Here is a 15,230-nt window from a genome sequence, read left to right on the forward strand (position 1 = left end):
AGTTACTTACCTTCGGTAACAATATATCTGTAAGAAACAGTAGTTAGTATTAGATTCCTTACCGCCCCAGCCATTCTCCCCGTTCTGCGAACCAATATCTAGGGTTAAGGTCATTCCCTTTCAGGACCCTAGTTTCATGGCACCAGTGTTGGTTTTTATCATGGCTCTGTGTTTCTGGCGCGGAAAAGCTGTGTAAAAGAACTGACGTCCGCGCGCGAGGGCGGCGTCTAAGTACTTCAGTGACATCATTCTGGCGCCGACGTTGGACGCGGAGCCTCAGACAACGCCTATATGCAAGCAGGGGTACTGCTACGCAAAAGTTTCCGGATCCAGTCTGACGCCTGGGGATATTCTAAGGTAAGGAATCTAATATTAACTACTGTTTCTTACAGATATATCGTTACCGAAGGTAAGTAACTTGTGCATCCGTCTTCTACCAGGTCCCCATGTAAGTTCAATAAGCAAAGTGTCCAGCATTTTAAACGTAGCATTTGGCACTATTATCGGCAAGTTAGTGAAATAATACAATAATCTTGGCAGGACCACCATCTTTGCCAGGGCCGTCCTACCCCTAACAGTCAATGGCAGTTCAGTCCAGAAAGTGACGCTGGAGCGCAAGGATCGCATCGCTTTGTGCAAATTACCATCTAACACATTAGCCTGTGTCCTGTAGACCTGTATACTTAGGTACTTAAATGTGTGTGGGGCATCCTGGAATCTATTGTCCCCAAAGTCTACTTCCGCGATGTTCTGCGAAGAAAAAAGCATGCGATTTCGCAACATTAATGGCCAGTCCTGATATGTTTTCAAATTGATAAAAAGTCTCATAAATTGGGGCCAGTGACATTCGAAGGTCATAAAAATACAGAATAATGTCATCAGCATACGCAGAGAAAAGGTGCGGTGTTGTCCCTATCAGTATACCTCGTCAGCGAAATCTTTGCGCATTTTGATAGCCAATGGTTCTAGGGCCAATATGAATATAAGTGGCAATAGGAGGCAACCTTGTCTAGTCCCTTTATGTATGGCGTATTCCTCTGAGATATCACCACCTGTACCAGCTCGTGCTGTGGGGGCCCCATACAGCAAGCGCAACCAGGTAATATATCCCTCCGGGATCCCAAACTTCTCCAGGGCCCAGAACATATATTCCCATTTTATTGAGTCCAATGCTTGTCTCAAATCCAAAGAAATCCAGCCTGCATGAGTGCACGTGTTCGGAGCTTCTATCAGCAGGTGGTGTAACGTCCTAATATTTAACGATGTGCTGTGCGCAGGCAGGAAGCCAGTCTGGTCTATATGTACCAGTTTGGACAGTCAGGGCAGCAGCCTATTTGCTAGTACCTTGCTTAATATTTTATATTCCATCATTAACAATGACAACGGGCGGCAGTTAGATATATCTGTGGGTCCCTTCCTGCCTTTGGAAGTGAGACAACCAGTGCTTGCGCCATGGTGAGTGGTAGGGAGCCCGTTTCCCACACTGCCTTATATAGTAGTTCAAGTTGGGGCACAAGGGAGTCGGCATATGCAGCATAAAACTCAACCGGGAACCCATCCATCCCAAGGGCTTTGTTCCAGGGGAGTCCATTCATGACGAGTCTCATCTCTGACTGGGTAATGGGCCCTGTGAGGCCTTTTAGGGCAGTCGTCATAAGTGTCAGGTATGTTAAGTCGGATAAAAAGGCCTCCGCCTGCGTGTCTGTGGTATGGTCCGGTACGTCATACAGTGTGGCATAGTATTGTTGAAAGGCTGCGTTAATATCTGCCTGGGTGGTTACCTTTTCACCGGTTACTGTTTTAACCTTATGTATAACTACAGCAGACGGGGCATTGCGGATCAGTCTGGCGAGCAGGGTCCCTGATTTATCTGCCTCACTGTGTGTTAGTCGCGAGTATGCCTGGTAGTCAATGACCCGTAGTGACTTTAAGAGTTCTGCATGTTTGATTCTTGCCTCTTGTAGTGGGCCCTTTTCCCCTTCGTTTGTTACTGCCTCTTGCTCCAGTCTGCCCATATTACTTTCCACCTCCACTAGTGACTTATGGAGTTCCTGTCTGGCTCCCACTGTTGCACTAATCGCTTTCCCACGGTTCACCGCCTGGAAAGCGTCCCATTCTATCAGCCTGTTTGTCGCTGTGTTACTATTTTCTACAAAGTAATGCTCTATGGTGTTTAGGAGATCCCTGTGAAAAAACGTGTCCTCCAGCAATTGCGGCCACATCCACCAAGTGGGATCCGGGTGGGCACTGTCCCTCAAGTAATAACCATCTCCAATGGATTATGATCCGGGAAGGTTTTTGGCAGGTACGTGGTTTATGGCACTTGCATCGCTATGCTATTTGAGCAATATATCCTGTCTATTTTGTGTGTAGTTACTGCACTGGGGAATAGAACGAGTATTCTCTGTGCTTCGGGTGCCTCATTCTCCAGACATCACATAATTCCCAACCACTCGCCCATCTGCCCAGCGCCTCGGCTTGTTTGAACACACCAGTTCCATGCAGAGGCGGATGCGACCTATCCAGTAACACATCCATAACTGCGTTGCAATCTCCTCCTACAATCCATGGATGTGCGTCCCACCCTGCTAATACCCCGCTCACCGTGTCCCAGTACTTATCTTGATCAAGATTCGGAGCATATATGTTCATTCATAATCATTCATAATCTTTATTTCGATACCACAGTATCATAAAAGATACATTAAAAAGACAGTGCAAGTACATACAAAAGAGGGATCACAATATTGCAACTACCAGGTTTACATACAATTCAATAATTAGTAAATATAAGGGATGGACGGTGTCAATCATTATATTAAGAACCTTATATAAATAGTTTAAAAAGGCATATCAAAATAAAATAAAAACATTCGGATTTGAGGATATAGTTATCTAAGAAACTAAAGTGCAAATAATTTAGAGGCACACGTATGATACAGCATAAGGCATTCAAGTTTAGAACATGATTATTCCAAGCATACCAAATATGTATCCTTTGGTAATGCCCTTTGTTATGTTGTTTCCTAGACAACTCGTACATCTCAATAATAGTTCTCTAAAATTTCTCACCAGCTTTTGTTCTTACTAAATTTACAGCCAACAAAAACCTGCTAATACCAAAGACAGTGACCTGCCGAATATCAGTTTTTAAAATCCTTTCTGCTTCTCTATACGATCTCACACCCATGTTTATGCAAAGTGGTTTAATCCATCTTTTTCTAGGGACCGTATAGGCCGGACAAAAGAACAAAACATGTGGAATATCTTCTTTGACTTTTCCTGAGCACAACATGCATATTTCATTACTATCATTTGTCCACCTTGCTACACTTGTTTTTATCATTAATGCACCATATCTATACTTCAAGTATAGGGGCCCATTATGATGTCGGGCGGATCGCCCCCGCCAGGCTGCAGGTAGCCACCGCCGGCCTGGCGGGGGCAATCCGCCCGACATCCTCTCCAGAATTCCCCCTGCCATATTAGAATGACGGGGAGACCGCGGCGGACGGAAAGACCGTCTGCCGCTTTTCCGCCCCGGTCGCCTTGTTTAATATGGTGGCGGTGTCTATTAGACACCGCCAGCCATATTAGCATGGGCTTTCAGAAATGCCTTTCCGTGGCGGCAATGCCGCCACGGAAAGGCATGCGGTCTTCACTCTGGGGGCCCCCTGCGGGCCCCCAGAGTGAAGGAGGGGTGGGGGTTACACACGGGGGGGTACCTGTGGTACCCCCCTTCATTTGCATAAACAAAGCGGCAGGCACCGCGCGGTGCCTGCCGCTTTGTTTATGCAAATGCATTAATGCATTTAAAGCATTGTGGCGGGCGGTGCAGAGAGCACCGCCCGCCACAATGCTATAAATGCAGTATGTGCCCGCCACTGTGGCGGGCACATCCTACTACCCCCCACGGGACCCCCGCCCTAATGGCGGGCGGTCCCGAATTCCGACTGGATGGCGGGCGGACAAAGTCTGCCGTCATCCTAAAGAGCCCCATAGTGTTTTAGCAAGTGGTGGATTAAGTTTGTCTAAGAATGGTTTGAAGCAAGCACTATCTTTTAACATAAGAAAGTTGCTGGTCAAGGATCCATTCACTCTATCACTTGATCTATTATGATCCATAAATGCCCAAAAAGATGTCTTTAAGATCTTTTTCGAATTTGGGGTAAGTGTAGATGGATTATTCCAAAAGTGTGCTAGGCCGATCTTCTTTAACCAGGTGCTAACGTGTTTAAACCATGTGATGCAATTATTAGTGTCAAGATCCTTTATTTCTATTAGAGCCACCTTGTAATCCAGCAGCTCAGGTGTTGTTCAGACTCTAAACCAAAACATCAGGGGTCTCAATATTGCATGATGGTCAGTGCGTTTCATATTAAGATTGAGCATGGTTGGTGTTAACGGAGTACGCACTGGTAGTTTTAACAATGCTCTATAAAATTTGTTCTCGTTAACCTCAAAAGCCTTTTTCCATGAAGATCCCCATAATTCAGCACCATATAGTGCTGCTGATTGGGCTTTTAATCGAAATACCTCCAGTGCTGGCGATACCTCTTTATTGAGGCTGTTTCCATGCCTTTTTAGGGTCGGTAGAGTGTTTTGCGTAAATAGCAGCTTGCTCTTTTCTATTTGGGTTTTCCATGACAATTTTGAGTCCAAGGACTCAAAAGTTTTTGGATATATTCCAATTTCTGTCCATTAAAAAAAAACATTTTCTACAAAAGATTTATGAGGATTCATTGCCATGTACTTTGTCTTATTGGTATTAATCTCAAGGCCCTTTTTTACATTGTAGGCCCTTCGGTGTTTGTGATATAAGAATAGTATCGTCAGCGAATAATAGGGAAGGTATTGTCTCACCCCCCAGTTTCAGTGCATCATTGTTGCAACCCTTTAGAAAACATGGGATATCATTAATAAATAATGAAAACAAGGTTGGTGCCAGCACACAGCCTTGGCGAACCCCCCTTTTTTATGGGGATTGGGCTAGTTAGTTTGCCGCCTGATCTATGGTGCTTATTTTGGCTCTAAATCCTGCCTGGAACTTTGAGAGAACTGCTTTTTCCTCAATCCAAAAATTAATACGGTTTAAAATATGCCTTGCATATATCTTCTGTAAAACATCAATTAAACTAATTGAGTGATAGTTCACAGGATCGCTCCTATCACCCTTTTTAAAAATACAAATGATTTCAGCCCCCCTCCACGTCTCTGGTAAATCAGCACCTACGGCTACAGAATTGCACAAATAGTTAATATAGGAGCCCCAGGCACAGGTATCATGTTTATATAAGTCTCCTGGAATCTTATCTAGTCCTGGGGCTTTACTATTTTTAACTGAGTTAATAGCCAAGATCGTTACCTGTAAATTGAAATCTAAAATTCCTTCACTCGAGCTTAGTAATAGGTCATCATTGGAGGTACTTTCAACCTCAGGGGCTCTATACAATTTTGTAAAATGATCTATCCAGGTAGTCTCATCAAGATAAACATCTCTAGAGCCCTTTTCATTTTTATTTCCTTTGGCCATGAGTTTCCAAAATGCCATTTGGTCCTTGTTTTTTGCTGCTATCAATAATTCAAGCCAAATTTCATCATCCCAAAGTGCTTTAGAATTCTCTAATACTCTCTTATATTTTAATCTAGTTTCTTTAACTGTCAAACTACTATTATTTTTAACAGCTAGTACTAACTCAGTTTTGGCAACACAGTAATCCTTATTATACCAAGGTTCCCCCATCGGCTTTGAATGTCCATTTTTCCCACTTGTTTTAGCTTTTTTTGTTTCCAATGGGACTAATGCCTTAAAAAACCCTTGTGTAGTTCTATTAATGTGTTTTTTTTTCCAATTCCATAGTAGTATAATTACAAAAAGTGTTCGCAAGAGTACTGTAGACACTTGCCAGCTTTTCGCCATGCTCCAACATATGTGCCCATTTAACCGAGCGGCGATTGTTACTAACTATGATATTATCCATGCTATTACAAGGGATACTGCTGCTCTCCACTGAACTTGGCAACAGTCTACTTTTCAAGACAAGTTCAAGCGGACAGTGATCGCTCTCTACCCTTGGCATAATTTTTAAATCTACAGCATGGGGCCAAATATCAAAGGATACGATTATATAATCTATTTTGCTTTGGGTAGTACTTCTACAAAAAGTTGGGGCCTTTGGTACATCTGATGGAAGACGACAATTACATGCCCTTAAGCCATGGGCCACCATTAATCTCATAATTTGGAGTGCTAAAGCAGTACACAGGACAGTTTTACAATTATGTATTATAGGAATCTTGTTGGCCAGATCTTCATCTTCTAAAATCGTTCCGAGCCCTGTGATAGGTTCATAATTGCAATTAAGATCTCCACCTATTACTATGCTTGCACTTGAATCCACTAAATTTAAAATGAAGTCCATTTGCTCAATTATCGGTGACTCCTTTGATGCCAAGCCTCCTCAATTATAAACATTACATTTATACAGAACCCTTCTATCCTTAGTCGCTATTTTAATCCCAAGTATATCTAAAGAATCCGTAAGTAATTGTGTTACACTGATATCAAGGGTCACTTTGACCCAGATGACTAGACCGCCCGAAGGTCTTCCTCTTACGGACGGAACAGCTGCTATATAAAAAGTTTTATAGCCTTCCCTATGTAAAATCTTAGTTGCCAAGGTCTCCTGTAGTAAACAGATGTCACTTGTTTAGATAAATTCATTCCATTCAGGATCCCTGACATTCTTTTTGAGGCACGCTATATTCCATGAGATAACTTTTAGATCAGCGCGGGCCCTTTGGCTTACATCTCTCATGGGTCCTTCACTGGATATTGTTTCAATGCCTCTTGAAGATAGTAACACGTCCTCGCTCACACAACATGTTTCTTTCTCTCCCATTTCTTCACCAGAGTTACTTTCCTCTCTGCTGCATTCAATACTTTTACAATAACATTTGACTGATGCAGTCTATCTACCGCTTCCAGGGAAGACAATTCTTGGAAGCTATTAGAGGTTTCTGGGAATAGTAAATTACATTGCTTGTTATTAGCTCCACTTAGAGTCAGTTTATAAAAATATCCCAAGGGTAGGGCATAGCTATTGGTTTTCCAAGTTGACGTTTCCTCATGTGCTTTCAATAGTGTGCAAACTACGTGAGGATGTATAAAATTGACAACAATGCAGTCTCCCTGTATATCCTTAGGAGAATCTCCCACCCATCCTACCCTGCGCACCATCAGGATTTCGCTTATTTTGTTAGAAGTTAGAATTAAGCTTTTTATATATGGATAACCAATAAACAACTTTGTTCCTAAGATTGTGCCAGGATTCATTTTGTCTCTTTTCAATGCTGGCACACCAGCTAAAACTAGAACATAAGGACATGTAGCAGGAGGTAGATTGAAAGTATCCGAGTTAGGAATTAAGTCTGTCCCCTTTGGGCTATACACTAATGCCCCACAACTAGCATGTTCTGGATTAATTAAACTGTTATCGGGACGGGTAAGAGCCATCTTCTTTGGCTCATGTGCCCCTAAAGCCTCTGCTCTATTCCCTATCTGAGTACTATTTAAGATTGCTGTGCTCGGTTGGTTCAAAGTACTATCAACGCCACAGGATTCTTTGCTGGCCATTGAAAGCATCATTAAATTGGCTATTAGATTTTCCCCTTCTTTAATTATTCCATTTCCCTCTCCAATATTGTTACCTAGTTGGGTTATTGCGTCATTTAACTGGGAAATTGTATTATCCATAGCCCTTAATTTGCTATCCATACATTCATTTATCTGGGTCTGAATAGAATCTAAGGTAGTTTTAAGAATATCTACCACAGTTTGTTCTACTGCTCCTACTACTTTCCCTTTTTTTTCACCAGTTCTTTTCCCCCTCTGCATTTTTTCACTTTTATCACCTTTTTCTTTAGATACTCCCACTGTTTTCTGTACCTGTAGTCTTGTTGAAATCCGCAGATTAGCTTGGTCGTTTACATCATGCGATCCCATTAGGTCTATTGTGGGTTTATTCAAAACAAGTTGGGCATTATCATGTTGAGTATCCATACCTGTGTTTGGCTGCAATGCATTGATTGGCGACTGTGCCCCAGTTTGCGTGTATGTGGGGAGTTTAGAGGGGTCTAATGAAAGCCTTCTTTGTACAAGTTCAATTTCATGGCATAATACAGATTCTGCTCACGTTATAAAATCATCTAGCGTTCCCGCAGTTCCCTTCCGTTTACTCATTGTTTGGTTAGCCTCCCCTGACATAATCAACAATCAAACGCTAAGTATCACCAAGTTGCTGCAATGGTCAAAATCCACCCACCACCAGCTTTGAAGTCAAAATGAATATAGCAGAAGTAAACAAATATAACCAAGATATTCGATTGGCGTAGCCCGCTTAACTATTTATATAATCCAACCAGACACATTTTTGGGGCTAAAATGAACCGGCTTAGGTGGTATGGCGCTCGATGATAAATTGCCTAAATTTGTGCCTTCCGACGTACCATGAGTTTAACAAAATATCTCCCATTTGCCTCAAAGTTTTCAATAGTTGCCCATGAGGAGCGGCAGGATACAGGGACAGTCAATAAAGATAAGCACCCAGATAAATTAACTGGGCGGATTAACAGTTAACGAAAAGGGCTAATGCAGGGATTTAAAAGTTATTTCACCAAGTGTACCTTCGATATGCAGAAACCAAGAGGGGCGGCCCAGCCCAGCATCTTCCGGCCTCCGATGGCCTTAGATGGCCCGCCCTTGTCCCGGGCTTCTCCCGGCGTCGCCCACGCGTGTCCCATGTTGCGTGGGGAAAGGTGGTGCTTTATAGCGTGATGACAGTACCTCCCCCTATAGCAGCAGCTGTGAACATTCAGGCACTCGGGAAGACAGGAAGGATATGGCAGTGCACCCTGGGACCACGAGTCCCACCATGGCAGCAGGACGCGTGCAACGGGCGTCCCATCCAGGCAACACAACAACACAGGTCACCAGCAAAGTCTCGAAAAGCATATATGTTGCCTAACACTACCGGTTGGCCATCAGGGTACCCTTCACCAATGTATACCTCCCCATTTTGTCTGCTCGCTGTGCCAGTGCTATAAACTGCACACCGTGGCACACCTGAATCATGGTCCCCCTCATGAAACTAGAGTATGAAGTGGAGAAAATGTTACCCCTCAATTTCTTGCGAAGTTTCACCATCTCAGTGTCCACCATATGAGATTCTTGCAGATAAACTATTTGCGCATGCACCCTGTGACGCTTCTGCACTGAGCCCAAACCCCTCATATTCCACGTGATTATGGTGTACCTACCCTGTGCATGCATCATGAGTTGCCTTGCAATTGCTCAGAGCCCAACACGGTTCCCAAGCGAATGAGCCTATCTAATGGAATCTGGACAATGAGACAATCCCCCCTAAAACCCCAATAGCTCGGTCTGGTCACAAAACTATACCAGACCATAGAACTTTCGCCATGTGGGGAATATTGCCAGCACACTGCATGGGATGCATCTCATTTCTCAGTGTCACTGAGAAGCTACTTCGGACTCCTGGGCCTAATCAGTATATTACCCATCTAAGCTATACCTTATAGCACTGCAATCAACATGTTACAGAGAAAAAAAACACAACACACCGCAGTTACAATAGCAATACTTGCAAGGGTACAGTCAGCCATATAGGTCATTGATTAGTTGCGGGGTCGCAGAGGGAAAGAAGGCCACACTTCCTTCAGAATCCGATTTGTGCGTTGCTTCTTCTTCCGAGGATGACTTGGTTTCCATTCTCATCGCGTGCGTGAAGGTGGCTGCTGTGATGATCGCCTGTGATTTGTTCTGTCGTATCTGCTGCAAGGTGATATACCTCTGCGCGGTGTTCCGGCGCGATCTTCTCCGAGCGGCGGTGGCGGAGCTGGACCGACTATTTGCAGTGAGTTGAGAGGTGGACGTTGCAGTGGAGGTTAGTTCCATTACCACCAACCACTCTTTCACATCTCTCGGGCTCTCAAAAAAATAAGATTTCTGTTCGTGTAATATTTCTAACCTGGCCGGGAATAGAAGCGCATATTTCAAGTTGAGATCTCTCAGTTTCTTCTTGACCACCAAGAAGGAAGAACGCTGCCTCTGCACCAGAACAGTATAGTCAGGATATAGTGAAATTCTTGCGTTCTCAAAGGTTATCAGAGGTGATTCCCGGGCTTTTTGCAGGAGAATGTCCCTGTCTCGAAAATATAGTAATTTCACTATCAGGGGACGTGGGGGGCCCCCGGTTTAGGTCGCCCTGTTGGAATTCTATGTGCTCTCTCTATACAATATTACGTGGACAGTGCCTCATTCGTTACATGATCCCTGAACCACTGCTCCATATAGCGGGCTGTATCAGTTCCCTCGCTCCTTTCCGGAAGTCCAATAACGCATTTGTTGTTCTGTCTCGCTCTGCCCTCTGCATCCTCCACACAGTCCAGTAGGGTGGCAACCTGGTCCTGTAGCTGCTTTACGTTGGTTTCGCTCCGCGCCTGTTGCGGGGCCATATCTTCCAGTGACGCAGCATTTTCCTTCACCTTGTCCACAAGTTTCGCGTTTTCCGCCTGAAGCAAGGTAAGGCCTGTACTAAGGGTTCCAATCTGCAGCTCTATCGCCTTCCTGGAGTCCCGCACTTCCTGCAATGTAAGATCCAACTTGTCTACTTGTGCAGGCGCTGCAGTGGGTGGGACACACTCAGCTGTTAATGTGAGAACCATATGTTCCGCTGTGTCTGGGACTGATTCCAGACCTCCCCGGTCCTGTGGCTTGGCCCTGTTTTGCCCCATCTCACAGGTCTGACCAGCGAAATACAGTACGTGTCCTGTACCTCTCCAGGAATTCACCAACACAATGGCGTAATAGTTGCTTAAGCTCACCTCTTGATGTGTTGCAGAACACTATATCCTCCAGTGCAGTGCAGGGCTGCCAGGCGTTTTTCCGTTCGCCCCACGGAACACCAACCAACTCCCCGGGTCAAGCCACCAGAGCAGTAGGGCAACCAGCAGCAGCGCAGTAGTAACTATATTAACCACCACGCCTGAACTCTAGTGGGACACCCAGTAGTGTCAGCACGGGGATGCTCGGAGCAGTGCCTCCCCATTTTACCCCTGGTGCACAGCACTTTTCTTCTGCATGCATAGCTGCAATGGCGGTTCGCGGTGGTGGGCAGGTATCCACTTTCTGAGCATTGTACCAGGACCCACAGTGACTCTTGACTTTTCCCTCTGCAGCATTCAAGGAGCACCGCATCCACCACCTCTTTCCGCCTGCCGCCCCTGCCGTGTCAGGCCTTAGCTGTTCCAGCGCTTCACCTACTCTACCGCGCTAGCTACGGGAGGGGGGCCAGGCCGCCGCGTTTCACTGTTTGTGCTTTATTCCAGCAGAACCCGTCGCCATTCCCCGCCTTCCGCACTCTGGCTGTCCCAGCGGTAATCAGAGCTAATAGTTCATGCAGCAGCAGCCAGGCGTCCGCCTTACGCGTTCCCACAGCTTCTGCGCCTCTCACCCTCACTCAGAGGTATCCGTGCGGCGCTCGCAGTCCGCCACTCCCATTTAGCGTCTGCGCTGCCCAGGCCATTGCCGTCGCTTTACACTCACAGCGTCCCCTGGGGCTTTCACTTTCTTGAAATATAGGCCCTTGTGCAGCCCCGTGCTCTCGTGATCACTATCTCGGCTCCATAAGCCCACCTCCTTCCGATCGCGTCACTCATAGGTCCCGCAGCGGTCTTCGCCTCAGATGCAGATTTCGGTCCCCAGGTTCTGCATCAACCACTGCGGCATGTATTAGCATCAGTCCCAGCACTGTGATCACCGGTTGGAGGGGCGCTCTAGATCCAGGGCTACTCCCGCCCTCCGCCCGCAGCCACGCCAGCAGATCTCAGGGATGGTATCACCGAGGTCGCTGCCAATCCGCTCCTCAAAAGCAGCACCGAGTTTTCGTGCCTCCTTTATCCACTCTTCCCCGCATTCAAAGTCTGCACCCTACAGCACGAGACAAATTTATTTCAGGATTTTGTCGGCCCAGGTCCGGAGCTCCTCTAGCAGATGACCGCCATGCTTGGCTGCTAGCCACGCCCCGCGCTGTCCTTCTACCTTGACCGCACTAAAGACTTCCGGGTGGACAATCAACTGTTCGTGGGTTATGTGGGCGCCAAGAAATGTTGGGCAGTCCTCAAATGTACCATCTCTTGAAGAGTTGTCTTATGCATCAAGATCTGCTTTTCTTTGGCAACAAAAGAAACCTCCAGTAGGACTGCATTCCCACTCTACCAGGGCGACGGCAGCCACTACTGCTTTAAGACATGGAGTTCCGCTGATAGACATCTGCCAGGCAGCCACGTGAGCATCCCTGCACAAGTTTACAAAGCATTACTGCCTGGACAGCCAAGTCCAGAGTGACAGCTTTTTCGGCTGTTCTGTTCTCTAGGACTTCCTGGTGTGAACTTAGTTTGCAGACCCACCAACGGGGTTGGCATTGCTGTGGTGTCTATTATAAGGCAAGGAGTCTATAACTACAGTCTTTTTTTTCTGATGAACAAGTTACTTACCTTCGGTACTTCGGTAATTCGGCAGCAAGGGCCATTTTTGGCCTTAGCCGAAGGTCCAACACCTCTGCTCTTCTAAACTCCCTCCATTTGGCTCCCGGTGCGCAAACACATTTACTTTAAGACTCTCATCACTGCATTTTAATCTCTTCACGGCACCGGGGCCTTCTATTTAAGGAGAAGAGTGCGTTTCTATTTTCCTTCTCGATTCTTGCGTTCCGCTTCTCAAGCGTTGGCTATTGTCCCTACAACCAAACAAGCTCGCATTGGGGGACGTTCATACAGACTTTTGGCGCCTCAATTGTGGAACAAACTGCCACTACCCCTCAGGAAGCTAGACAACCTGGTCTCCTTTAGGAAGGAGCTCAAGACCTGGCTGTTTGGACAGTAGTTATTTGTGTTCTCCTTGCCCACTCGCAGCAGGTCTGTTTAGCGCCGGGACACTCTGCACGAGTAGCTGAGCGCTTTATAAGACCACTCATAACATAACATAACTGAGACATGTAGTTATAGATTCCTTACCGCCCTATCTATCCTCCCCATTCTGCAATCTAACTTGTAAGGATAGGGACTCCCTTTCAGCGCCCTAGTTATGTGCACCAGTGGTCAGTGTCTTGCATGGCTCTGTGCTTCTGCTGTGTAAAGTTGTGTCAGAACTGACGTCAGCACGCAGGGCCAGAGTCTAAGGAGACACCGCAACATCATCCCGGTGACCATGACGCAAACAACAGACATGGAGTCGACCGATGCCACCTACTGACGCACAGGGGTACTGCCTACGGAAACATTTGTACGGGTCCAATCTGACGCCTTGGGGGTAGTTCTAAGGTAAGGAATCTATAACTACATATATCTCTTATAGATACATCATTTCCGAAGGTAAGTAACTTGTTCATTACAAGACTACTCAGTAATAGTAGTTGAAAAGCAGTGAAGAGATGGAATATTAAACAATTATCTGATGTTAAGCCAAAAAGAGTGATTGTTTTCTTCATCATACATGGAATGTTTTTGTTGTACCCGGCACAATCTGCCAATTTAGTCTGTTTTTGGCACAGAGTATTGCATAGAGTTAGGATTGTAATCACTTAGTAGAACTCTTACACCACAATCGATAGACATACAAGAACACCAAAGAACGTGAACTATTTTATAAGTATGAGTGTTGGCTTCAAATCCTGATTGATATTTTATGTACAGGTTAATGCAAGCGTTGATGACTGGAAGACTACTAAATGGAAAGATATTAATGTTGAGCAGATGGACATTGACAGTAAGAAGTTTGCTAAAGATGTGCGAAACCTAGATAAAGAGGTTAGAGCCTGGGATACCTTCACAGGACTCGATAATGCAGTTAAAAATATGATCACATCCCTACGAGCCGTGAGCGATCTTCAAAACCCATCCATAAGAGAGCGTCACTGGCAACAACTGATGTTGGCAACTAAGGTAACTTTCTCTCTCAGTACAAATACTCTGCACATATCTGTGGGTTCGCAAAGTCTGTATGGAGGAAAACACATTGCTTAAATAGATCGTTTAGAATTCAACACTGGTTGGTGTTTTCATGAAACTCATTCAGTTTTCTTACTATCTACAGGGACTGGATGATTCAGAATAGAAATGAGTTGAATTTGGGATTATTAGATATATAAAGATATCAACATTAGTTAATTCAGATGTTCACTTTCAGAACATTTCATTACTGCTTGTACTAACTGGCTAAAAGTGTTATAAGGTTAGTTATATGGTGCTCATCTGCCCTAGTCGGCCAGAATCATGGACCACCACAGTTAAAAAAACAAAAACTCTCCATTCATGCTGCAAGATGCAGTAATCTCACCAACTGTGACATGAATCCACCTCCTTCTTAATACTACCAACAATCAAATATCAAACTCTAAACAGCCTACAAATTAGGGGGCATATTACCAAGCAATAGTGATAATTATCGCTATTGCTTGGTTAGAGACAAAAATTTACCGCTGAGCTGCGGCGATTTTTACCGCAAATAAACCTTGGTATTACCAAGGTTTATCGCAAATGCGATAAAAATCGCCGCAATGCATGAATATCGCTGAAAAGTCAGCGATATTCATGCATTACCGAGCTAATGCTCTTAGCCATGTTATCCACCTCCCATTGGATAACATGGCTAAGAACTGCTCAGGGCAGGTATTAGCTTTTGGAGATATTCGCACTTAGCGCGAATATCTCCAAAAGTTGGTAATAGGAGATAGCGATGTTAGCAACTGTTTTCAGTCGCTAACATCTTGGCACGCCCAATTTGCATGTCATTTGTGATAAATAACACTGACATGCAAAGTGGGGCCCAAGATGGTCGCTATCTCCTACGAGCTGTAGCTAACTGGTGTTAGCGACAGCTAGGTAATAGGGAGATAATTTTATCTCCGCTTTCTTGGCTTTTAAAGCCAAAAAAGCGGAGATAAACCCCCTTGATAATATGCCCCTAGATTTCTATTAAATGGACTAACTAGCTTCGACCTATTCTTCAAATCTGATAGAGACATCTAGCTGCAGATTCTTTATCTTTGAATTTCTCTTTGTAGGGGATTTCTATGTATGGTCAAAAGCACTTGAATAGTCCCGCCCACGTGTGGAGACCCTGCAACACTTCTTTAGATATTTGTTCTTAA

General features: G+C 45.0%; 1 protein-coding gene and 1 long non-coding RNA gene across 2 annotated transcripts in view; one reads left to right on the forward strand and one right to left on the reverse strand.

Annotated features, from left to right (window-relative positions):
- DNAH17 (dynein axonemal heavy chain 17) overlaps positions 1-15,230 on the forward strand; it is a 15,539,113-nt gene that overhangs the window by 5,496,867 nt on the left and 10,027,016 nt on the right. The window contains exon 27 of the mRNA XM_086931082.1: positions 13,774-14,022. Coding sequence (XP_086787208.1) covers positions 13,774-14,022 — 249 coding nt within the window. The remainder of the gene's footprint in view (positions 1-13,773; positions 14,023-15,230) is intronic.
- LOC147702467 (uncharacterized) overlaps positions 1-15,230 on the reverse strand; it is a 283,778-nt gene that overhangs the window by 120,964 nt on the left and 147,584 nt on the right. The window lies entirely within an intron of this gene.

The sequence above is a fragment of the Lissotriton vulgaris genome, chromosome 7, assembly GCF_964263255.1.
Source record: "Lissotriton vulgaris chromosome 7, aLisVul1.2, whole genome shotgun sequence".
Classification (NCBI taxonomy): domain Eukaryota; kingdom Metazoa; phylum Chordata; class Amphibia; order Caudata; family Salamandridae; genus Lissotriton; species Lissotriton vulgaris.